Below are 27,802 nucleotides of genomic sequence, written 5' to 3'. Positions count from 1 at the left end.
CCCCAACACCATCAATAACAAATGAATAGATAGATTGTTGTTTATTTATATAATGAGTAATATAGAGAAATAAAAATGAATACTACAGCTACGTGCCTCCACACAGATTTATTTCACAAGCATAATATTTAATCCAGAATGAAAGGAGTGGATACTGTGGCACTTCTATGAAGTTCAAAGGCCAGTCATATTAATCTACAGTGTTAGAAGTCAATTTATATTATCAAAAATTAGTTTACATTCTTTCCCCTTGGAAGAATTTTGTATTCAGGGGAGGTGCAGTAAGACAGAGTGACAGACTAGCAAGGGTGTGAGGTAGTTTCCGGTGCTAGTCATGTTCTTGATGTGGTGGCTAGTCACATGGGTGTGTGTTTACTTTGTGGAAACTTATTTAACATATAATTTTAATTTGTGCACTTTCTGTTTGTATGTAACAAAAGAAAGAAAGAAAGAGGAAACTACTACCAACAACAAAAAAGAAAACAAACTAAAAAACCCCAAAACCTCCAGAGCACCAGAGGAAAAAGTCCAAAACATTGGTGCAGATGTTGAAAAAGTCAGTGGGTGTCTTTTTACAAGTCTAGTGTATTTTAACTCTTTGGTCTCAATATGATTTAAGGAGATTCCATCAAGCAATTTTTAATAATAGTGATTTCTGGTATATAACCAAGAAAATGTTCAAAAAATTGAGAACAATTGCTGTAATCCAACTATTTCCTTTAACATCTACCTATTTAGGTTAAGTTTTGTTACAGCTTGCGTCTGTAAAAAGGAAAAAGAAAAGTAATAAAATGAATCAATACTAAGCAATAAAATTAATAATACTAAGCAATAAAAATGCCTTATCTATATCATTAATAGGTGTATTGCCGATGAAACACTATTTTATGTGTTTAAAATAGATTATCAAAATTGCATTATATTGTTTATTTAATACATTATATAATAATAGAAAATTGATAACTCAATCAAAGAAAATGTTTTAATGTGGGTCACAGGAAATTTAAAAACCAAAATTTGCTGCAGCTTATGTCATAGATTATTCATAAAGGAGTTTCAGACACGTTCTTGCAGTGGTTGTAGAATGGAAGTGATAGTTGAAAGAGAACAAGGAATGAGATAACATTTTTAAATAAAACTTTTTTTTTTCAAATGAATATTTAAAGTATCAAATTGCTGTAGTATTACTCTCTTGGCTCTAAATAAATGTGGAGTTTTGTTTAAGGACACCTTAACCATAATTTGCATGTCACATACTATCAATGATTTAAACTTCTGAGTAGAAAAATTTAGATTTTTAAATGAAGCACAAAAAGATATTTTTGAGGTTCTTTTAAGAGTGTGCAATTGGAGTTTTTCACCAACGTTAAGAGTTTGACATCTAGATGACAGAGTAAGGAAAGGGGATGCCTCGAGGAGGAGAAAATGGAGAGAGTCAGGGAAGGTTTGGACACCACAAGGAAGTGTGTGTCACAGGCAGAGCAGCAAGACAGTTTTCAGGTTTCTGACTTGGGCCACTAGGGACTACTCACAAAATTGCGAACCAGGAGAATAGAACAGATATGTGGGGATTGCTAAATGTTCTGTTTCTATTTGAGTTCAGTGTTCTCCCACGAGACTCTGCTGTTCTGTTGTAGGATTTTGGCTACATTATTCTATTGGGCCAAGGCAATGAAGGTCATTTTTTGTCTGTGACAACATTATTGGAAACAGCAAGGCAAGGCTGGTCATTTTATGGGGACTGTTGGCATCGATTTTGTATGGATGCAGGCGTGCATGTAGATGCAACTTACAAATACTGGACCTTTCCCACCATGGCTTGGAGGAAATGGTCTTCTCATGGTTTCTTGTTTTACACTACTCAAGATTTTACCACGCGTATTACGTCATACAGTATCCAAACTCAGATGTTTTGGAGCTCTCTCCCTCAGGTCATCTTTGAAAATATTAAATAAAAACCACAATTTGTACCAATTTTGGGGGACCTCCATTCTTCACCCCTCTTCCTTCAGAAAGCAAAGGACAAGATCAACTTTAATATTAACATGTATTCCAGTTCTCACTTCTTTTTACTCTTAACTTCAACCCATATGCTTTTATTTTCGGTTTCTTTGTTTTATTTTTATTTATTTATTTTCCCGCCATAACATTTTCTTGGTTCTTTAAAGTGCACAACACACACAAAATCATAAACAGATGTGATCAGCACCTACATTGTCAGATACTATCCTAAAAAAAAATGTAAAAAGACAGCATTGAAACTCAGCATGGAAAAAGAGATGTATGAAACAATTACACGAAAGTAAGATAATTACAAAACAAACCAAATACCATTTTCATAAAGAAAGAGGGAATCGTGTAGAATTTGGGAATTGCTCGTGTAGATGATATTCACTCAGAGAGAAATTCTGATTCCATTGTGTAAGCCAAAGGTGAATCCTTCTCGGCAGAAATAGAGTTTGTAAAAGATAGTTCAGGTAATGAAAAACAATCAAGTTAATTCTAGAAGCACCTATTTTGGTGCAATTAAATGAATTTTACTTGAACTCTGCAGTGAGGAGATTCAAATTGAGTTATAGATTTATAAGGCTAAAGGCTTTAAAGACTTTTTCAGAAACAGTAATTTTGCCTGAAATTCTGAATGTATTGTGGCTAGAGAAAAATATTATTTATATCGTTAGGTGAAACATTTGAATAGCCATATAAATTTAGAATAATTATTGTATCTAAAATAATACCTAAGTGAAATGAATCTAAGGATTACTTATAAAGTAGCAGAATTTTTTCATGTTTTAAACTTCATTGATACTATTGTAATCGTACCAAAAAGGCCTATTTTTTTTCAATTTATCTGCATATAGTACTTGTAAATTACTGAAAGAAGACTAAATGGGATTTTTGTAACATTTTGGTTATGCCTGAGTCAATTATAATGAACTTGTATAGAATTTAAATATAAAATGTATTTATTTCTATGCTTTAAAAAAATCTTTTTTTACCTAGCTAATTCTTCTAGGTGCAATAAATTAGTCAATCTGGTCAATTTTGTTAATAGTTGATTGTGATGGATGTTAGCTAATGAAGCTTCATATTTAGAGAATTGGTTCTGGCTCCTAGTTTTATAAAAGTCACTTAAAATTTTTTTTCAAATCTCACACATACCCCAAACTTTACATATATTTTCAGCATATATCTAAATTTCTTGAAGTCCATCCTGGCAATGTAGTACTTCTGTTATTAGTACCACTAGTGGTAGTACTAGTACTTCTACTACTATTGCTACTTCTAATGCTAGTATTAGTAGCACTGCTGCTGTTGCCACAGCTACTACTACTACTATTTCTGCTGCTATCACAATTGTTGCACTGCTCTTTATGATGTAACTATTATATTCTGGGCCTTTTCCTAAGGACACATGTAGATTACCTCTTTTAAGACTTACTAAACTTTTTCCTGAACAGTATTACTGCAGTGTGCCTATGCATTTCTGTGTTCTTAATAATCCAGTAATATGCAGATATATTATACATGTGTGTTTCCTAGGAAGGAAGTAATGAGGGTATCTAATTTTCTGAAAATTAGCGTCCAAGTTAGGTTTCGATTACATATTTACTATTCCAAGTTTCTCAGAGGATATTGAGACAAATTCTATGTAAGATTTTTATATGCATGTGCTCATTACCCTGATGAAGATTTTCATCTACTCCAAATGAGCCATATACCTTTGTATAAGTGATTTGTCCCTTTTACATCTCCGTCTGACTGCAAGATTTTTGGCACATTTGTAATGAAGCAATTGGATGCATTTTACAACCATGTCACTATTTGGGTAGTAGAGAAGCTGTAAAATGATAAGCAATAGCATATGTTTTGCACAGCACTATCAGTTTCATACAGCAAGCCCTTACCATTAGAAGCAAGCATGGTCTGATCCCTGAGAAAAAAAATGATGATGTTGAGTATGTTTCTCTTTTAGCGGTACCTTGTCCTAGCATTGAAGCTCAGCTCTCAGAACATATTATCTGGAGACTGGTTTCGGGATCACTGAATGAGTATGGAGCTCAAGTACTGCTGAGCTGCAGCCCCGGTTACTATTTAGAGGGCCAAAGGCTTGCACAGTGCCAAGCAAATGGAACATGGACCATCGGAGAAGAGAGACCAGGTTGTAAAGGTGAGTGACAAGTGAGATATTCCTACATTGTACAGGCATGCTAAATTACTGACATCAGTGTCATCCACCTTTAATGGTCCTACAATCTGTCATAGTCCTACAAATTAAAAATACAGCCTAATAGTATGGTTTTCATTATAATGATGAATATGTACAAGGGTACTTCAAAAAGTTTATGGAAAGATTTGTATTGTCTTTTAATTCTATTTTTCCACAAACTTTTTGAATTACCTTTGTATTTTTATGTGACATACTTAAAATGTGTAACTGCTGGATTACATGGGTTTTTTTTTTTTCCTTTTCAATGATTGTATTTTATAAACTTTAAATAAGAATACTCAAATGTTTCAAATTAGCTCAAAAACAAATACAGGCCTATGTTTAAAAAGATAACTCTTATTCCTTACACTGCCTATTCAAAAATTCTAATTAGGATCTTGGGAAATAGTATTTGTGTTGAAGATATTGTGTTCTCAAATAATGACTGTCTTGAACAGGGACATTATTATTCTCTTAGGTACGAGATAAGCAGTTCAGGCTTTGAGTGAGTTTCATAATAAATATGAATAAATAGAAAAATAAAACAATACTAGTATTGTTCAGAGCACTATTTGACTCAGACATATTTAATATACAATCTTTAGTTGATTGTTCACAGGAAATTATCATGCATGGAAACAAGTAGTTAGACCAGTGTAAAATGTATAAAATACGCAGCTCAGTAAGAATAAACCAGAATAAAAAATGAAAAAGACAAAAGAATAAATTCTTAGCTGCTTTTGATAATAATGTTAATTCAACTGCAATAGAACAAATTTCAATTAAACACATGCTACAAGCTCTTTACCATGTCCACAAAGATAAATTAGGAACAGTAGCTGACTCCGAGGAGCTCAAAGTCATCATAGTCATGGTGAACATTGACCCTGATTCCTTTAGGGAGCTCTGACTGAAGCCTGTTTTCCAGGGTAATCATTAATGATTCCTTGTCCCTCTGACCGGTGTCCTGGTTTGTATTATCAATGACCTGGTCACTGAGTTTGTAGTAAATTTGCTCTCTTCCACTTCCTTAGTAAATGCCCTCCCTTCCCACATTCATGCCAATCATCCACACACATCTATCCACACTTATGAATTGACTTATAATTTGGAGACTCTATCTTTAGTACCAGCAAGGAGAGTTAAGGAAAAAGAATTAGTAGCGTTTACTTTTTGCCTATTTCAACTCTTCCAGCCAAAATCCTTTTTGTCAGTTTCGAACTAGAAGTAGGATCTTAAAAACAGGTACCCTTTACCTTCTGGGGGTGGGGTGTTCACACAGGGTTTCTACAATGCAGCCAGCCCAGTATGTCTTTTTCTTGCCTCCCTGATTTCCCAGAGTTGCCCAGCTACTGGTGTTCAGGGCAGAGTAATGCTAGGTGGGTATTTTCTATGCTACACATTTTATGTTAATGGCTTCCATTGCCATTCCAGAATTTGCACTTAACAATGGAGAGCCTTCTATTTAAAGGAGTGTTTACAAAAAGGAGGCTCTCCAGATTCTTGAACAAAGCTCATTATCAACAGGTGCCACCCTCGTTTGGGGGAAGAAGCACAGTCAGGGCTCTGCTTTCCTTGAATAGTATTTCTGCCTCTATCCTTCTGTAATTCTAGAAAGTCTGTTTTCCTGACTAATTTAATACATTGTATTCTGCTTGTTCTGATAATGAGTTTGTTCCAGAGACAACACCCGCACATCCATTTATCTGCATGTATCTAGTCATCTTGGGACACACATTTATTATGTAAATTGCAGCTGTTCTCTGACTCACATTGCTGGGCATGTGCTGTTCTACCCCATTCTGTTATTTGCCTCTTTCGAGTGACATCATGGATGTGTGGCATTTTCCAGAATCAGTAGATTCTAAATGAAATCATTGTTTACTTTTTGTTTTGGCATCTTTATTAGTGTTTGTAGTGCAAATTGTCACAATTTGGCCAGAGTAGCCTCTCATTCAGGGCTGCTTTATTTTGTCCCTCTGACGTCTTTGAAATAAATGGTCCTTGTTTTATACTCATTCTGAGTTTAACTTACTCAAACATAGAACCAGCTGTTCTATAGGGAGCCCTAGGAAAGGAGCTCTCTCCTTTTAGTGGAAAATGACAAAATCCATGCCAGGGGAAGGCACTGCATTGTGTCGTTCATATGGTCAGTGGCACAGGAAAAGTTGACAAGGGGCTTATCATTACTCTTGAGACCCAGCTGAAGTTTTTCTGTTTATTTTCTTTTCCCTGAAAGGCTTAATATTGACGTTGTAATTTATTTCTATCTCTGCTGATTTTTTTTTTTTAATTTTACACTAAAAAAGAGCTTGTCAAAGATTTTTTTCCCTCTTTTTGGAAACATAAATGTCACGTTAAATGTCGTAATCTTTAATGTGTTCAAATTATGAAGCTGTATAAAATCTTAGAAGACTTTGTTACCAACCCCTGCCCTTTTTCACTCTGTAGCCTAAGTGTTTTGGAAATGACTTCAGAATGCTGGAGTCCAGAAACCATCTTCATGTATGTTGTTTGCTAAACCCTCAATAGAAATTATATATGCCAGCCTCTTTCAAAACAACCATTCTCAGGATTTTTTTTTTTTTTTTATCTCAGGAACTTCATATTCTTAAAAATAATTGAAGATCTGTATTAGTTTTCAATTGCTTCATTACCAGTGACTACAAACTTAGCATCCTAGTGCTACACAGATTTGCTATGTCACTGTTTCTGGGCTTGGATATTTGGCACATTTTGGCTGGGTCCTCTGATGAGGGTCTCACAGGACTGATTTCATGGTGTTACCTGGTCTGCTGTGTCCCCATCTGGAAACCCAGCTAGATCACAGTCAGCTTCCCACTCCCTGCTCAGGGACAGAATTCATGTCCTTGTGGCTGATGACTAAAGTCTTCGCCTGGTTGCTGTGGAAGCACCCTCAGCTCCTTGTCGTGTGTCCCCGACCCCTGCCAGGCCCTCACATGATCCAAAGCTTTCTAACTTCAGGAAAGACTCAGTCCCTTTTAAGGGCTCACTTCACCAGGTCAGAACCACCCAGATCTTCTCTTTTTTGATGAACTCAAAATCAACTGATTTATAACCTATTCACAGTTCTGCCCACACTCAAGAGAAGGGGGGTTTGCAAAATATCTACACCAGGGAGTAGGAAACTTAGAAGCAATCATAGAATTCTGTCTACCACCATCCCCAAAGTCCTTTTTATATTTATTTTACTATTATAAGTTAAAACTAATAGTTACTTAAAAATATTTGTTAATTTATTTAAATTAAAACTGAGAAAAATTTAAATGTGTATTAATTTATTTACTATGTCAATTACATGCTAACATAAATAACATATTTTTATAAACAACAAGGATTTATTAAAAATTGGCAAGAAGAGTGAGTGTCTTTGTTTTAAGATTTTGCAAATCTCCTTCCTTAGAGTCTGGCTTAATAGAGGATGACTGAATTTGCATATCAGTTTCTGCACTTATGTTGTTTTGGTAGAGATATATTTTTTAAAAAGTGGGCAGTTGGTACTATGGTAGTTGGAAAGAGAGATGCTTGTAGATCCCTAAAAGGATATCAGGGATTGCCAGGAGTTCTTGGATCATATTTTGAGAAGAATTGTTTCAGAAGAACAGCACAGAATACAAGTTTTAGGGCACCTGCTAACTAAGATACACACAATTAAAGACAAAGCAATGAAAGCACTTACACAAACAAATGCAGTTGGTCCCCGACTTACAGTGGTGTGACTTACAGTTTTTGCCTTTATGATGTTTGCATCAGGTTATGAATGCATTTTCAACTTACATTATTTTTGACTTATGATGGCTGTGTCAGGACATAACCCCATTGTAAGTTAAGGAACATCTGTCAAATCGTTTAAATTTTTATCTAAAATTTTCCTTTAACATTTATTTTCATGGTATTAGTATCATTATTTTTATATTTTTCACGACTAGGTCTAGTTCAATATTTAATATATTATTTCTTTAGAACAAATGTTTAGTAGCTCAGTATGATAATTCTCTACTTTCTCAAAAGTCAGTTAATAACGTCAGAAAAAATATGGCCAATATAATGTTGAGAATTACTAAAGAATTAAAACTTTATTTCCCCCAAAATAAAATTAAAAACTATTATTAGAACCTTAAGAGTTATACATTATTTTCTGGGATCTACAAGAAAAAAAAAAGAATAAATGTATGAGTTCATTTTTGCTATAACATGTTTTCATTTCATTTTAAACTTACATTTATCTCCCATGTTTCTTACTTTGCCAACACATACACAGAAAACACAATGTGAATTCTGATGATAGTATAATTTAATATTAAATAAGTGTGTGATAAACCCCAGGAAGTTGAAATGCCATTTAACTTCTGAATTAAAAATAATTAAAATGACACATTTCTGTAAGGCCAATTTCCCACATGGCAGAAGTGTCTTCACAGAAGCACAAAGTCACTTTCTACACTGTATTGGTTATGGACCAGTAGAATCTTCAGTAAATCATCATCTATGTCATTGGTGTAGCTAAAGAGATCTAATTTTTAAACTTTTTTAATTGCTTAAGGTTTATCCTTGGTCCTACTCATGAGATATCCAGCAAATTGTTTCCAGTTGTCTATCTGCTTGGGGATTAGAAATGTTAGACTCTCCCATCTGCATGTCCAGTTAGCCCCAAATGAAGTCACCCTTGCTCACCTTCTAAGCACATCAACAACAACTATAAAATCAGCTGAGAAGTTCACCACTTTTTGAAGGGTTTGTGTTATTCTAACTCTGGGCTACTCTAACATGTCCTCAGAGCCCCAGGTCTCTGTGGGTGAGTAGGACAGGAGACCTTAGTCTTACCTTTAAGTTGTTAACTCTGAAGTCTTATCCTTCAAGTGAAAATAACAGAGTTAAATTCAATAACCAGGGGTGTTCACACTCCTTTCTAAAACAAGGTCTTCATAAAAATTGGAGAATATTATTTTTTTCCTTTTCTATTTCTTTATTGTTATACTTATTGTTTATTTTTTTAAAGTAAGGAAAATGTTTATTGCAGAAATCCATGAATCAAAAAAAAATTCTTTGCATTTTAAATTTTATACACAAACAGACACAAAGAGCTACATTAGAATTTGCTATATTATATATATTCAGAGAACATTGCCTAAATTCTGGACTATATCTCTTTTCTAACCACTAATTTAAGACTTTTCTTAAATCAGACATTGGTCAACCTCGCAGTGAAGCGGTCTTTGACCTCCTGTTTGTAACGAGAAGTGTGCCTGGATTGATCATTAAACACACGGGAGCATGTCTCCGTCAGCAGATGTGTTTTACCTATACCCTAGGAAACCATACAATGGGCATTATTGTTCCATTCCATTGTTGGAGTAGACATCGTACGTCACTCAGGACAGCCTAAAGTAGAATTTTCTTGATAATATCCTCGTAAGTAAATGCCCAGCTAACATCAGATAACTCTAGTGACAGCTCATTGCCCCAGAGACAGCGATTTCATGTTTGAACATTTTCACTTTGCGTGAGGTCTTCTTTTTGACTTATATTCAGTGATTGATCTTAGCTCTGTTCCTCTAGGCCTCATAAAACAATGCCAGACACTGGTCTACACAGAATGGCTTCAAGTATTTGAAACCAACCATCACGAGTCCTCTGAGCCTTTTCTTCACAGTGGACAGCCCAGCCCTCCTGTGCAGGCTCTTCACTGTGCGTGGTGGTCTGCAGGTTCATTAGGCTTTTTATCCAACTCCAGCCTATTTGAAAGTGCCCGCTGTTGGGCTTGTACTTATTTATCACACTCACAAGTCTTATCCATATTTTTGACAGGACGGCTGATCTTACAGGGATAAGAAGAGATATGTCACAATACAGTTTCTTTTCTCAAGCAGAGTAGATTTCAACACAAATATAATTGCAGATCTGAAGGAAAGAGGACAAACAGGCTTCCCTGTGGGGAGGGAGGCAAATGGCTTTTAATCCGCAGGAGAGTGAGAAAATGCACTATGGATTGCAACTTGGGGACATTTCGATGCTGTCAACTGAGCATCTTGTGTGTGCAAAGACTTGCTCTAAGAATTCGGAGGAAGCACTTTTGGTTGTGAACATAAATGCATTCTTAACAGATGGGAAAAAAGCAAACTTAATGAATTCATTTTTGGAAACTTGAGAGGAGAAGATAACATGGAAGAAGGCTTTTCTTGTGATGTTTGACAAAAGTTATTTTTAGTAGTGAGGGGGTCCCCCTTTCAATTAGGCTAGCGTTTACCAGGTGTTGCGTCTGTCCTCATTAATGTATCAGGCTTACCACCAAAGGAGAATCTAGCTCTGAAATCCCATTATCTAGCTGCTGAAAAGCTAACACTTTGCTCCATTAGTTCTTCTTTACAATCAAGTAAACCCTATTAGAGGACAAAGGTAAGATAGTTTTGTCGCCAGGATATTTTTAACAGAGACTGAAAGAAGAAAAGCAGATGCAGAGGAAGAGGCAGACTTCTTGCTAGTCTCTCAGGGAAGGTGTGCTGAGAGCTCTAGGAGGAAATGTACTCAGACCGCATTGTTATTTGGCACATTTCTGACAAGTGGGAAGCTTCGGGACACGATCCAATCATCTGAAATGGCTACAAATGGATCTTTAAATATCGTAGTTCAAGGTGAAGGTCACACTATGTTTGGGAAAAGGCTTAATGAAAAGTTCATAACAAATTGTAGAAATCTAAATTTTACTTGAATTCATTGACATTTGGTACAGCAAACGTGTTCACAGTATTACTGAAAGCATAGGATACGACACAATAATGATTTAGCCGTCCCAGAAACAAATAAATCACAGAGGCTTTCTCAGCAACAATAATGCTCTCATCGTAAAGTACTCTGGAGTTGAACTTCCAAATTTCTGGGCATCCCCCTGTAGAACAGACCTAACCTGGCTGTGTCTGTCTGCCCATTTGAAATGGAGCCCAGGTTGTCGTATTTTGGAGTAAAATCAGCTTAATTAAAAAGGGCTGGTTTCAATGGTACATGCACCGCATTTTTCTTCACTTGAATTATTTGTAAAAATGTTCATACTTTCTTTCAATTCACTAAATAGGTCCTGATTTATTACTTCACTGTTAACCAACCCTGACTGAGCCTGATTATGTGCAAGCCATAGCTTTAAGCAATTACATTAGCCCTTTCCTTGAATCCAAGGTACAACCTTATGTACTAGGCACTATTATCAACCCAACAGGGCCCAGAGACATTTAGGAAATTGGCCAGACTCATGTAGCTAGTTCTTGGCAGACCCAGCATTGAACCAGAGTAGCTTGCAGCCAGAGTCTGTTCCTCTTCACTATGTTTTACTGCCTCTTAGTCATTTGCTGGTAATAAGAACTCAGGAATTTCTGCCACTTTCTAGCTTTGCCCTGGGCACTTTCCACATCATAGCTCATTTAGTGCTCTTAAGGCTTCTCTTTGAACAGCTTTCTAACACTTTCATTCTTACCTGCTTAAAATAAGAATGAAATTGATCAATTGGCCTTGATGACTTTGGATTTCCTTCCTCCCCTGAGATTCTGTGATGTGTTTATGAATTTGAAGTGCAGAGACTTAGGTGATGTAATAAGTATCTATACAGAGGGTGACCATTAATTTATTTCCCAAACTTCCTAGATGGTTGGTCTATTTAGGCCTCAGCAGATATCCCTGTTCCATATTCTTAATGAAAATTAGGACTAAAGAGTGTGTTTTTAGGCACAAGAGTAATCTGCAAGCTGAAATAATGTTCACTTTATTATTGTTTTTTTTCCTTCTAGTTATCTCATGTGGAAGTCTGTCCTTTCCCCCAAATGGTAACAAGATTGGAACGTTGACAGTGTATGGGGCCACAGCGATATTCACGTGTAACACAGGCTACACTCTTGTGGGCTCTCACGTCAGAGAGTGCTTAGCAAACGGACTCTGGAGTGGCACGGAAACACGATGTCTCGGTAAATTAATCTATGTTCTGGAACTAATTTAATTCAAATAAACCTTAAAAATATTTTAGAGCTGGGCGATGCATATGAGTTCTTGCTATAAATGCTCTGACACAGTGCTGCTAAATCCTACTTAGCATTATAATGCTGCATTTCACAATCTGACTTTTTGAGTACCTAAGGAAATTTTCTTTTCTATCTGAGCAATAAATGAAGGTCATATATTACTTTAAGTGATATAAGACTATTTTACAGAGTGCTGAGAATATAACTACACTCAAATGCCATGATGGTTTTAGGACACACAAAAATGAATTTAAAGATATGATGCATTTATCTTTTTAAAAATTTTTAAAAATGTCAACAAATTGAAGTGATGTTAATCCAGATCAATGTAAGCACAATGAATTATTTAAAATGGAATGTGTGTGTAATAATTTGGTCTTTTTTCCCCAACGATTAAAATATTCTGGATAATAATTTTTGAAAATGGTCAAAAATGTTTCCATTGAAAAATGTTGTGAATAATGTATGAAAATTGTTGAATAAGCAGTTTATAGTGCAATGATTTCTAAAGGAGATCCTGTAGGATTCTGAGTCATTTGTGAAATAACTCAGCTGCCTTTAGTCCTTTTCAACCTTCTCTGTGATCCTCAGTAATTTTATAATCAGTCAAAGCCGTAGAAGCTGGAAGGATTAAGCTTCTGTATCTTCTGGGCCAGGATCATTTCAGGAACTAAGCCAGGGCTAGTACACTTTGAATAGTAAAATCTGTTTTTTTCATGTGAGAGAACTTGAAGAAAGAGGATAAAATTAAAGTAGTTACCCCTCAGAAAACCAACCATGAAGAGAAGGTTCTTACACTTATTCACAGAATGGTGTCCACTTAGCATTAAATTACTACAGTACTTACACGAATGCTGCTTGAATGCTTTCTTTGTCTCTATATATGTAAGTGTATATATTTATGTGTGTGTGTGTGTGTCACATAACCATGTTTCTGTCAATGACAAACCACATATGTGATGGTGATCTTATAAGATTATAGTGGCTATACCAAATAGCCCAGGTATGTAGTAGGCTATACCATCTAGGTTTGTGTAAACACTCTGTGATGTTCTGACAATGATAAAATCACCTAACAATGCAGATGCATTTCTCAGGATGTATCCCCATCATAAAGCAACACACGACTGTTTCTTTAATATTACATAGTATTTATACGTTTAATAAAATATGTATTATTGAACATATATATTATTAAACATATATGTATGTATAATTGAACATAATATCTTGTTGTTGTTTTTAGTCTTTATAGTTTTTGTTAGGTTATAAAATTTCTTTGGATATGTGTGGCTTTTATGTAGAGAGTCACAAATGCTTCTAAGATATTTTTGTATTCTTAAATGTCCTTATAAAATTGGGTGGCCATTGAGTAGCACTCTCCTTTAGGCAGCTGTGGTGTGGACTAGGTCTTCTCTGTCAACTTCAGTGGAACTTTGTGCTAAAGAAGGAAGCTAGATGATCCAAAAGACTCTGATAGTAATCACGAGGATGGAAATCAAAACCATCTTACATTTTATTACTGCTCTACTGCTTACAAACACATCCCTAACCACATTTTACTGGCTGTTACTAATAAGAGATTCAAGTAAAACTATTGTTGGAGACGTGGAGAGTTTAAGTGGTATATTCTTTTTGTATAACTGTTAAATCATAGGGTCAGCTTGAGTTTTATTGATCCCAAATAAATCCTTACCTATTTTGTGTTTTCCTTCTGTCTGAAGGTTAGGACTTGAAGAAAGGAGGAAATGCATACTTAATAGTTGGCTCTCTGAAGGTGCCAGAAAATATGGACTCAACAGGATGCAATGTGTCTTAGAAGCTTTTGGAAGATTATGTGCTCAGAAATAAGTCCATTTACTTGGAAGAAATTTAAACTGAAAAATGCCCAGATTATAATGCATAAAATATTAATGTTGTAGAAATTAGATACAGCATATAAGGAATAATAAAATTAGAGAAGGCAGAGAATATTTAAAAGAAAAAAACAATTAGAAAAGGATTAGAAATGACATGTAGCCACATATGCATACACACCAATGGATAAATAACGGGTAATAAATTTAGTATAAAGACTTTACATACAGTTTCACAGCTACCATGAGACTTGAGGGGTTAAGATTCATATTACATAGAATATGGTAATGAAAGCATATCCCTTTACCAGAGAAATAGATTGCTGGTGGGTAGGAAGCATAATGTAACCCAGTGAGATATATGTCCATGGGAAACCATGAAGTTGTATTTTAGACACGGAGGGGATGTGGGTAAAAGGGTAAACTGGGAGGAGAACAGAGATGGGTAGCGTCATTGCTAGAGAAGATTATGAGATGCTCAGACAGATGAAGGGAATATAGGCTCCAATCCTAAATCAGACACAGCTATTTAATACAGAAGATATTGTATACCTCCATAGTCCAAATATTAACCAGATGCCTTATTTGGAGACAAAATTATGGATTGTGTTATTTATTGATGACTTAAAATGTACAAGGCATTTTTGAGTTTTATCTTATTGAATCCTCATTAGAACATACTGTGAGAGCTTATTACTTCTATTTATAGATAAGAAAAAGTCTCAGAGAGTAACGAATTTTCCCAACATCATAAAGCTAATAAATATTAAAAAGCAACATTTAAACTTAGTTTGATTACATGAGAATACTTCGAAAAGTTCATGGAGAAATAGAATTGAAAGATAATATGAACCTTTCCTTTTTGAAATACCCCTGTAGAACACAGACTTCTTAACATTACGAGTGTATCTGAGTAAATTTTGTGCCCCTTTGTCAACAATTTTATCTCTCAAAGGAAGGTATAAAAGAAAGTTGTACCATCATGCTAATTCTGACCGTGAAGGAGGAATTTATTGATTACCTAGAAGTGACATGAGCACTAATGCATTATATTACTCCCCATCCCAGCACACATGTCAAAGAGAAGGGCTTTGTGCTTTAGTTCTCCATGGCTAATTTTGTCCTTCATCCTGTACTGCTCTGGAGATGCTTATACTGTATGCTCTTTCTTATCAGTCTTGTTATTTTCCTTACATTTCTTAACTTGTCCTTTGAATTGCCATTTGTCTATTTCCATTGTTATGACTTGCTTGAAAATCACTCTGGGTTTCTACCAAGCTAAATAACCTTGGGTAATGTTCAGGCTTATCTGGACTAAAAAGAAGATAAACTTGACATTTATAGAGGGAAAATTACTTACAATAAATATGGAGGCAGTTGATAGAGATATATGTTTTTTTAATTAAGTAAACAATTGACATAATTCCTTGGCTTCAACTGTAAGAAAGCCCCTCAACAAAACAAAACAACCCCCAAACTCTGACTTTGAAAAATAAATCACCCCAATAAGGAGGAAATGAGAAATTACCCAAACAGAGATAGTTACACCAGATATTCTACAAGAAATTCAATTTTCAAGCAAAGCAACTGTCCTAAGACATATTCAAGAGACTAAACTAGTTTTAAGGACAGTATTATGAAGGATAAACCCACCATGATCTTGGAACCATGAGAAGTGTTAAGAACCATTAAAATGCTATATAAATTACGTTTGAAATAAGAAGCAAATTCACTCACTGGGGTTGGGATTAAAATAATGGACGACAGAAACAAAGCAGAAGGTCTCAGCTCCTTCTTCAGCTCTGTCTTTTCAGTCAAGAAGAAGAATTATGACAACACAAAGGTTAGGAAATGTTTTTATATCAGAAACTGGATCCCCACAAAAGATAAGGAGTCTATGAGACAGAGCTTCAGTTTCTGATGAAGTTGAGTCTCCTGCCCAGGAGAATTCCATCTGAACAAGCTGAGGGGATTCAAGAAGGTATTACTGAGTTCCCTGTGGGACATTATTAAAAGGAGCTACTCTAGAGTTAGACACATATCTAGTATAATTTTTCTCACAATAAGAAGTTAGTTGTCAAAAGCTATTAATTAATTTGATTATATATAGAACAGATACTCAAACACATTCCTTATAAATAACTTTGGTGACATGTATTCATGAAAAGCTAACGAGTCTTCACAAGACGTGTAAGTCTGCATCCATTCTTTGGTTTGCTATTGCTATGGAACAGGTCTTTAGAAATACTCTTTAGAAATGGCACTTCTGAATTTAAAACTTTTATTCATATCTTTGATTAGGGAGTAGTAATGATACTTGTTGAAAGAGTGAACATAGTATTAGGGGACAGATTCAGGATCTCTTAAATTTTAGTGATAGACCAAATACCTACGAAAACAATAGGTATTAATGTAAAATTTTCTTCAAGGTAAGAAATCACATAACTTCACATGTTCATGATGAGGAGAAAATTCTGAAATTATAGCATTCAAGCAAAGAATTTGGGCATTTTGGGTAAGAAAAAGCTCACGTTTGTGAGGAGATTGCTCTGGTGCTTATTTTGTCCGAGTCTTGTTGACAATATCCATCTCATCCTCTGTTTGCCTGGGTATCCCATGGCCAGAATTACATTGATATATACCTGTGCTGAAGGACCTGGTAACCATGATCTTTGAGGGGTATTTGGAACATGTTTGATCAATAGTTTGGCCAGGAGATAAGTTAGGAAGCAATTAATAGCTATTTTCAAATATTTAAAATGCTATCAGGTGAAAGATGGAATAAACCGGTTGTGCTAAATTGTTTTCCATATCAATACAAGCCTGAATGATGGGTGGAGTCAACCTGAAGACTGTGCTGTGCTGACTTCTACAAGTCTTAATCAGTAATCTGTGAGTGGAAAAAAAAAGAAACAAAAATCAAATTAATTAAGGACATCTACCAAAGGCAAGGACTAGAGTTGATGCTGGCATATTTCTGTTCATTGGTTTACAATAGCAGATACTGTGTACAGAAAATAATAGCTTTTAAACTCAATATAAGAAAATTTCCCCTAATTTATGTAATTTTTTAACAGGCTAAGTCTGTTTAACAATTTAATAAAGACTTTACACAGAAGGCAGTGACCCACTTGGTAGTTCTTTATACAGGATTCTGGTATGGATTGAATGTTCCCCCAGAACTCCTTGAAACTTAGCCCCCATTTTAATTGTGTTAAGAGGGTGGGAACTCCGATTATGGTATTTGGAGTCTTTAAGAGGTGATTGGATTGTGGGAATTGTGCTCCCATGAATGGATTAATTCAGTCATGGTGTAATAGATTAATGGTTTAGTGGCTTGTCGCAGAAGGGGCACTGGTGACTTTATAAGGAGAGCAAGTGGGCAAGTTAGAGAGCTCTTGCCCTTCACAGCGTGTGATAACCTGCATCACTGCAGAGGATCACCACTAAGAAGAAGGCACTCACCAGATGTGCCCCTGAATCATTGACTTCCCAGCCTCCAAAACTGTAAGAATTAAGTTTTCTTTCTTTTAAAATTATCCAGTTTCAGGTCTTCTGTTATAAGCCACAGAAACGGACTAACAGATTCCTCTGGATGTGAGCTGTATTGAGGCTACGTCTGTGATGCTTTTCATCACAGTGCAAGACACCTTGATAAAAGCAGTTTTACAAACTGTGGGTGACATAACTTGTTGTTTATCTGTAGAGTTACTAGAAAGAATACATTTTCCTGAGATTGTGCTTCTATTTTGTGTGGGACATGGATCTTTCTTCTAGTACTCTAGTTTTTTCCAGTGATTTCCAACAGGGGAGAATATGCTGGAATCCTTACTGATTATCACAGTAGAAATGGCAAAGCACGTGAATGGACAACACTCTTACAGGCTGAGCCTTGTGAGTGCTAACTGTAGGAGAGCTGTATTTAAGGAGAGGAAGGATAATTTCCTTTGCCTAATATTCAAGAACTGAATCTATGCTGTGTTTGAGGTTCCTAGCTTGAATTCTAAGCAGAACCTTTAAGAGAGGATGGATTACGCATGCAAACATCATTATAGCTACACTTTAGGCAAAGTAACACATATGTGCATCAGAGCACATTCTTATAAAAGGTTGGCCCTTGCTTAATCAGTGCTGTCGTTCCTGTGTTACGACTGGGATCTCCCAGAGTTCTCTAAATTGCAAAGGAATTGTTCTAATTTACCGTCTGTACTGTGTAATGCTACAGATCTTCTTAGGCTGGAGAATTAAGCACTGAGAATGCTGACCCCATATCTGCTTTCTCAGGTGCCTTCTAATCCATCAGGGAAGTTTTATAGTATACATGCTCCCTTAATTATTTTCTTCAGTTTATCTTCCCTGGGCTAGTTTGCCTTGAACCCAACAGAGAGCACACAAACCAGAATGAGGTTGTAAGTTTGTAGTCTAGGTCCCCGTTGTATAAGCCTATATTAATCATTTGATAACATTTATATCATTTAGACTTTTCAACACATGATAACCTATCATCTCACCCACTTTGTTACCTCTTGAATCTGTAGTATTCAAGATGTTAGTGATAGATTGGGACATTTCCCACATAAAGAAAATTATCTATTTTTCCATAGATTGTTTTGTAATTTGAAATAAACTTACATTTTCTGCACTGTAATAACCTATGAGAAGTTAAATTCTTTAGTAAATATAATATCATAGTGACATCCATATGCTTAAAATAGTTAACATGATTTAAAATAATATTTTAGGTCTACGGCCATACCACCCTGAGCGTGCCTGATCTCGTCTAAAATAATATTTTAGGCCATAATTATTCATAGTTCTTAGGAAATAAAATTAGAACATATTCTTTAAATGCTTTGTATTTTTTGAGATCCACATAGAAATGTTTTATAAAACGACTGATTATGATTATAATATAATTGCTTATATTGCAGCAAAAAGATGGTATTAGAGCAAGAAAATTAATCCTCCCCCCTTTTGATCTTTGTTATATGACCTTAATTGTAAAATATGTACTGCATATTAGTTAGGGAAACACCCAATGCCAGTCCTCATATTTTACACATATATATGCATTTTTGGTGGCTTGGGGATAAATGTAGCAAAATTCTGAGTCATGAATGTTTCTGTCTATATTACTGAATAGTATTTAATTAAGTTATTTTAATTCCTTGAGATCTATTGAGTAGTATGTAGTCGTTAATAAGATGTGGTTTTCCCTTTACAGAATTTATAATCTTAGGAACATACAAGGTAAATACCAAGTATTTTTAATAAAAAGTTGGGACTGGGCCGAGCCCGTGGCGGCGCTGGGAGCGCAGCGACGCTCCTGCCGTGGGTTCGGATCCTATATAGGAATGGCCGGTGCACTCACTGGATGAGCGCCGGTCACGAAAAAGACACACACACACACAAAAGTTGGGACTAATGGATAGCAGAAGGGATGTATAAACAAAGTAGTGCAGAAAGCCAGGTAACGGTGGGAGAGACTGAGAGTAATAATGGAGGACAAAGGGATAGAGGAAGCCACTTTGATGACAGGTGGAACTTCAACAAGCAGAAATGGAGTAAAGTTACTCAAGAAACTAAAAACCACAGGTGCAGTGGCACCTGCATACATGTGGAATAGGGCAGAGGTGCTCTTTGTGCCACGGGGAGTCTCATTTGCCTGAACAGGACATGTGCAGGGGTAGAGCTCTCTGGTCTGATACGGCAACAGGATTATGGAAAAAGGTTCATCTAAGATTATGGACGTGACTCCAGGTCAGGCGCTGGGCTGAATCTTGTTGCACAGACCATGACCCTTTGCTTAGACCTCAAAGTCAAATAGTAGAGGTTAATAGCTAAGAAAAATTACCATGCATTCTGCTGAATTCAAAACAAAGTCAACAACAACTAAAAAGTAGAAGCCTGGATATTTTAAATAAGTAGGACTAAAGATAGATTCTTCTATTGTAGAGAAAACCTAAAATAAAAAAGATATTTGTGTCTTGTATAAATGGGCAGTAATTCCTTTAGGGTTTGTGAAAAACTACACACGTGGGGTAGATATGGGCTGAGTTTTGAGGGACACGTAGACATTTTATAGTCAGACAAGGTTTGGAAGGAAATTTCAGGTAAAGGGGGCAGTAAATGTACAGGGATAAAGGTATAAAATATGATATATTTGGGAACTATATTTAAAAAAGAACAGATGAAAAATTTCTGAAAGTCCCAAAGACTATCCAAATCATGGGACTAGGTTGAATTTTTCTTTGTTTCAAGTATAGCTTAAAATAATTGTCATTGACTAAGGTGCATTAAACAGAGATTTGATAAAAATGTATTTCATGGCAGAGAAATTGGATCCTTGTTTGATGTTGTTATTGACAGCACAGTGTTACATAGCTCAATAGTCCCCTTGCTTGCATACCCTTGGAAGGATGTACTTTCATGTACCTTCTAGAATACCACATTTTTCTGTGACAAAGTCACTCAGCATTACTCCTAGAATGTGCAATTGAAGGAAAAGAAAAAAGTCTTACCTATCAGTATTCAAATGTGTTCCTTTAATGCATACAGATCTAAAGATTTAAATACGTCCATTGACGTTTAATGCTAATAATAGTTTTCCCTGCACATAAGTGGATCTAATCCATTTGACATTTTATGACCACTTATTAATACTCGCAAAGAGTTTGTAAATTGGCTTTGGAATTCACTGTCCAAATAACTCTGACTTTAACTCAAAGACAGTGTTATTGCACAGAACGGATAGCATGAAGCATATGACATTTCTAATTCTCTTACAGGAGCAGGATATTTGTAATGCTTAGTATTTTATTTTCAGCAATAAGTACCAATAATCACAAAGCAAATACTAAGGTTGAATATTTGTTTTATAGATTTTCAAAAAATGAATTCAGTTCTAATCCCCAGACTAATATTTAGCATTTGTGTTGTTACAAAGTGGTACATTGAAAAGGTGACCTTAAAGTAGACAACTCTCAGGGAGGAAATTGTATGTGTGTGTTTGTGTGTGAGTGTGTGTTTGTGTGGGTGTGTGGGTGTGATCTTGTGAGGGGACAGAGACCCAGGCTTAAGGTTGCTATAGAAGGCACTGATTTCACACCAAAGAATACAGGTGTGAAACCTAAAACATGAGAGAAACTGTTTCGAGCATTTTCACTGGTATAGTGATTTTTAAGGCATTAAGTGTAACTTCATTAAACTTCCAAGTCACTGAAGCTGTTTCTAAAATTGCACAGGTCTACATGCTTGCAGCAGGCTCAAATCTACTTTACTGCATTAGAGGTGTTCATTCTCTGCATTTGTTGTAATGTTAAGGTAATTCTGATAACACTGGAGGCCCTGAGGATCCAAGACACCCTGTGTCATCACTCAGAAAAGTCACCACTAGAAATCACTGTGGTGGTGTTCAGTTGCAGGCTGCATGCCTCACTGTGGTATCAAAAATCAGGCAGTGCAAAACAGTATGGAACCATGCCAAAATCCTACCTGTAAATAATATTCCTTCTCTGAAATATGGCGTCATTGAACTAAATTCTGGAGAGTTTGTAGCATTCTTACCGGGGGCACATACTAGAAATCTGAGGAACCTGGATTCATTCCAGAACTAGTTTCCATAATATTCACTTTACTAGAAACAACCAAACACCCTTCACTTCTCTCAGAAAGGTTTATCAACTTACGCTAAAATATCTGTGGAGTGGAATTCAGACAGAAACCTTCTAGAAACAAGGCGTTGAGAGGCTGGCCCCGTTGAGATCCCTGCTGTCCAATGTTAAGCTTTGTAAGTTGCAGGTAGTGCTGCCTCCCCTGGTCTAAGTACTGGCCATGCTGCTGCAGGTGTGAATAGAACACGTGGTTTCTTCTGTGTCGACTCCCAGCAGACGTCACCTGCCACTTCCTGTCCTCCTGAGTTCTCCTTAATAGATGCAGTTTGCAGGAAAACTTTAACCCGTCAAGAAATAAGGCATCCCTTTTTCTCTGGCTCCTTCCATCTCAGTGTTTTGCTTATGGGATTCCTGTAACTTGATTACATTGCTATGAAGGTCAACTCAGTGTTCCATCTATCGTGCTACTGATCTCTATGCTTAGGTGACATTTTTTGGCAGATTTTATTTTCTTCTAACCCAGTTTTGGAGAAAGACTGTTTAAAAAACTTCTCTTTTTCTATTTGGGACATTCTAACCAAAATATAGCAACAGCTTATAATTAGAAACAATAATACAACATTTATCATATACAGAATAAATGTAAAAGCTGGTCATTTTCAAAGCTTATGGTATGAAGGAATAACTTGCAAATGAGGTAAGACATCCAGATTCCAGTGACCCATCTGTTTTGAAATTTCACAGTATTCCTATTCCATCATTCAATTAGTTTTTAAAAGACATTTTGAATGTTTTCTTTTCTTTTTTCTCTCTCTCTTTTTTTTTTTGGTATAGTGAATGAAACAGAGTCACCTAAGCAGAACATTAAATTTTCAATTCTGCTACCAGTTTTCTCAAAAACAATTTTAAGCAGTTGGTGAATTACCTATCTCACAGTAATACCTGTCCTCAACATGGGAAAAATGAAGAATTAAATTTTAAAGTTCTAGAAGTGTGGTAGTAATTGAATTGTTAATTCATTCTCGAACTAAAGGACAGTTCAGCAATTCGTTTAGGATATATCTATATTTATCTATCTATATATGTTGGATTAAAAATCATATGAGGTTAAAATTTCATAGCATTCTTTCCTAGTTGATTTTATTTATTTATTTATTTAGGCATATTATTATTACAAATCATGATTTTTCTTTATGCCCTTTACCCAGTCTATCCCTCCTGAACCTCACCCCACCCCCACCATCTCTAGTATGCTTAGGTATGTTTCCCCCTTCTGAAAGCTCAACGTATTGTTTTGGTCTTTTCTCTTTCTTTCTTTCTTTCTTTCTTAGCACCCAGTTATAAGTTAGAACATGCAGTATTTCCCTTTCCTTGTCTGTTTTATTTCACTTAACATAATTTTCTCCAGACTCATCCATGTTGCTGCAAATGGCAGAATTTCATTCTTTTTTATGGCTGAGTAGTATTCAACTATGTATATACACCACATTTTCCTTATCCAGTTGTCCACTGATGGACACTTAGGTTGGTTCCATATTTTGGCTGTTGTAAATAGAACTTAGGTACAAATGGGAGTGCAGGTATCCCTTCAGCCTGATGATTTCCATTACTTTGGATATATGCCCAGTAGTAGGATTGCTGGATAATATGGAGTTCTATCTGTAGTTGTTTGAGGAACCTCCATACTGTTTTCCATAATGGTTGTACTAATTTACAGTCCCACCAACAGTGTAGAAGACAGAGTTCCCTTTTCCACACATCCTCACTAGCATTTGTTGTTCTTGGTCTTCTTAATAATGGCCAGACTAACTGGGGTGAAATGATATCTCTATGTGGTTTTGATCTGTATTTCTCTCATGACTAGTGATGTTGAGCATTTTTTCATATACCAGTAGTCCATTTGTATGTCTTCCTTTGAAAAATGTCTATTCATTTCCTTTGCCCATTTTTTAATTGAGTTATTTGGGTTTTTTTTTTTTTTTTTTTTTTACTCTATAGTTGTTTGAGTTCTTTTAGATTCCGGATATTAATCCCTTTTTGGATGTATAGTTTGCAGATATTTTCTCCCATTCTGTGGTTGTCTTTCTGCTCTGTTGATTGTTTCCTTTGCTGTGCAGAAGCTTTTTAATTTGATATAGTCCCATTTGTTTATTTTTCCTTTTGTTGCTTGTGCTTTTGAGGTCTTATTCATAAAGTCTTTGCCCAGTCCTACTTTCTGGAGTGTTTCCCCTATGTTTTTCTTTAGTAATTTTATGGGTTGGGGTCTTATATTTAATTCTTTAACCAATTTTGAGTTGATTTTGATGTATGGTAAGAGGTGCAGGTCCACTTTTATTCTTCTGCATATAGAAGTCCAATTTTCCTAGCACCGTTTACTGAAGAGTCAGTCTTTTCCCTGATGTATGTTCTTGTTGTCTTTGTCAAAGATCAGTTGACTGTAAGTATGTGAGTTGATTCCCATGTTTTCTATTCTGTTCCATTGATTCGAGTGTCTGTTTTTATGCTAGTACCATGCTGTTTTGGTTACAACAACTTTGTAATATAATTTGAAGTCATGTAGCTTTATACCTCCAGCTTTATTAGGTGTTGGTCTATCAGTTCTATGAGGTTAAAATTACTAGCATACTAATAAATTAATGGGTAGGATTGATATACAAGTAAAATAAGCCACATACATTTACCCCAAGATTTTCTTTTCACATTTTAATAGTACAATTTATGAGGACATTTCTCAAGAAATTCAGGTTTTTTGATTTCCTAGGTGTGATTATTATTGCTTCACAATTGCCTGTAAAAAAATTTAGTAATTTTTGTTAAAGCTGAAGTCAAATGTCAATTAAAAATAAACCAAACCAAACCAAACCAAACCAAAATCTGGCATCATGATATAGGGTTTACCAAATAATTACATTTATTTTAATTAGTTGATACTTGGTTTTGAGTGCTCAGGCTGCCTTCACTCCAGTCTTTTTTTTTTTTTTTTTTTTGCAGTTAGCAGTGTTGCTTATCCTTCTTTGCTACTGTTCATACTCAGTGAAATTGTAACAACTAAATACCTTGAAATAGCATGAGAATCAAAGTAGTGGAGCACGATGCTACAAGGATTAAAATGACTGCCCTCTCAGTAAATATACACTTTCATCGTAGAACTCTATAGTCTTCATATTTTAACAAAGACTTTAAAAAATAAATAAAATTTCTAACTTCTGTAGCTAGAAGCCTCTTCTGTCACCTTTACCTGGATAACGCATGCTCATCCTTCAGACCTTAGAAGTTGCATCTCAGTAAGATCTGTTGTCCTCAGTGTGGCCATATGCCCCCCTAGCTAGTTCCTCTCACATCAAGTCCACATGCCCTCAGGACACCTTGTGTGTTATGTCTGCCCATCTTTTTTTCACTTTCTGTGGCTGTGTCTTATTCTTCATTTAATCTCCAGCCCCGAGAACATTGCCATCATTAAATTACTGTCAAATAAATGAAAGTAACATGGAAGATAATCTATTTGAAGTAACGTAAAGGACATCACTGTCAAACAGTGAAATTATTTTATTTCTATTCATTTCAACATGTATTCAGTGAATGACTAATGTGTTCTTGGCACTGGGCAGAAGCAAAAATATAGCTATATATTGATCTGGTGGTAGCTGTAGAGAGATCTTCCTAGGTATTGTGTGCATGACTAAAAACCAGGACTACATTAAGGATACGGGGGAAAAAAAAAAAACAACCTCACATACAAAAAATATAGCACAATATTATCATAGAATAACTAATTCTTACATTTGAAATAGAGCTCAGAGTATATTTAGCTCAAATTCCACCTAATGCAGTTTTCCCTTCCACACATTTTGGCATATTGAGATTTGGATTAAATAGTATAAGTGGAATCATGTGAATATTCTACATTTGTGAATAGCTTCTAATGGATCTAAGACTTTAAATGTTTTGAAAATGAATTAACTGAGGGTCAGAAAGTGATACAAGTAAAAAACTGTTGCTATCTACTTGCTTCAGATCAGGAAGCCACGTTGTCCACATTTATCCATCTGGGGAAGGTATAGTATTAGACAGTCCTGCTGATTCTTCTTTCCATCAGGCACGGAGCTGAAATAAATGTCTTTGAAACACATCCTCTGTTTTCTTTAAGTTTTATTTATTGTTTTCTTTATTGCCAAATCCTTAGAGAACTGAAATGACCATGTGTCAGAGAAGAGTTGCTGTTGGAAATCTTTATTTTGAAACATGCTGTCAACCTTTCCATGTGATTTCCAGAGTATACAGATTCCCCTTGATGGACCATAAAGAGTACTTATTTGCCAGGCTTTCAAAAAACCATGCAACCTCAACCTAAGTGACTCCTTAAAAACTCAGCTGCAAAAAATATTTATTAAGGCTTAAAAGTGAGTCTAACCAGTCTTGTTTGTCCAAATTAAGAATGAGTCCTGAGGAAATCACCTAAAATAACAGGAACTTTTTGTCAAAATACTCTCTTCAGCATCCCTGTTGCCCTGGATCCCAAATCCTCCCCTCATGGAATTGTGAGAGGCTTTGAAGAAACCCCCAAAGTGCTTGGCATGATCTAGAATCACAACCAGGAGCTATGTGACCCACATTCTCTTTGAGGATTTGATTGTGTTATTTCAGTGCATGTTTCTAGAAATTAGATATTTTATCTACCACCTCAAAAGTAGCTGGGATCTCTTGTGCCATCTGGTGTGTGAATCCTTAGTCTTTATCTCTGGGATTGGAATCATTGCTCCATCTTCCTACATGACAGAGCACATTGTGCACACAGCAGTGTCTGGGAATGGGGGAACCTCTTTGGAACCAATGTCCTCTGTGTCCTGTAATAACACAACTTCAGAGGGTCTCTCTTCAATCCATGCAGAATAGTAAACTTCACTCAAGTTCTCTGCTGGTATTGAGTCTATATATGTAGAAGGTGCCATGGACAGATCACCAGAATTGACTTAACTGAGCTGGCTGACTGGAAAACCTGCCAATGCAATGGAATCAGCCAAATCTACCACAGCTTTTTTGATCTGACCTCTTATTATGAGTTGTGGCAAAGATAGGATTCTGTCTTCTAGCTCCTTCCTCTGCAATATCACCTTGCTGGTAATAAGTTTGGTTAAAAACTAGGCGAACACAATGTTTCCTAAATATTATCTTAAGTTGAAATATAGATTATTTCAAATTCTTCTAGAATGGTGAAATTAACCCCAACTGGAGTATGACAATGATTTGATGATTTTCTTGACTCTGGGCATCCTCTAAGTTGTGTAGAACATCAAAGGCTGTGTCCTTTGTTGGGGAAATCAATGGCAGGGAGAGCCTACACCTAGATATTAGGCATCTACTCCAGTCTGTGCAGCTACTTCCCTGTGATAAGTTGTGATCTCTGGATAGATAATTTAGGAACTCATAGTAAATGGTTTTCCTCTTCTTGTCAATCCAAAACCCCTGTGTTACATAGATCCTTTTAATGTGAGTTACTCTTAATGCCTCATATTTTGTTGATTTCATAAGATATTTTGTTAATATATGTGAGAAACGAAGATATAGAAAAGGAGAAATTGGAGGGAGGGAAAGAAGGAGGGAAGGAAAAAGAAGAGAGGTATGGAGAAAGGGGAAAGGAACTGGAGGGAAAGAAATAAAATGAATTGGGGAATGGGAGAGGATATTGAAGTGTAGTGGCGGGAAGCCAAATCCTGCCCCTCGCTGTCTCTGCCCCACACAGCGTGCTTCTGCTTCCTGCCACGACTCATGGAGAGCCGAAATTCATTTTAGTGTCCTTCTCCATTTGGTAACTCTCTGTTATTAAAGCTTAATCGATACCATATTTGGCAATTGTCTTCTTGTGTTTCAGATTCCTCCACATCAATACTTTTTACCTTCCCTAAGTATTCATGTCCATCCTGATTCTGTCCTCAGGCCTCTTCTTTTCTTACTGTGTATACTTTCCCCAGGAAGCTCAGCCACCCTTTAGTTTCAACTACCATTTGGACTCTTGTTTCTCCTTAATCCACTCTCTTTTCAGCACACCTCTCCCCTAAACTCTAGATTTCTATTTTCAGATGATTACATTGGTTCACCCAT

The 27,802-nt window shown here is 35.9% G+C and overlaps 1 protein-coding gene across 1 annotated transcript in view; it reads left to right on the top strand.

The window, feature by feature from the left end:
* The window catches only part of CSMD1 (CUB and Sushi multiple domains 1), a 1,614,989-nt gene that overhangs the window by 1,528,482 nt on the left and 58,705 nt on the right, over nucleotides 1-27,802 (top strand). Inside the window, exons 51-52 of the mRNA XM_063099815.1 lie at nucleotides 3,977-4,171; nucleotides 12,007-12,180. Coding sequence (XP_062955885.1) covers nucleotides 3,977-4,171; nucleotides 12,007-12,180 — 369 coding nt within the window. The remainder of the gene's footprint in view (nucleotides 1-3,976; nucleotides 4,172-12,006; nucleotides 12,181-27,802) is intronic.

This window comes from Cynocephalus volans, chromosome 1 (genome assembly GCF_027409185.1).
Source record: "Cynocephalus volans isolate mCynVol1 chromosome 1, mCynVol1.pri, whole genome shotgun sequence".
Taxonomy (NCBI): Eukaryota; Metazoa; Chordata; class Mammalia; order Dermoptera; family Cynocephalidae; genus Cynocephalus; species Cynocephalus volans.
This window is presented reverse-complemented; position numbering and strand designations above follow the sequence as displayed.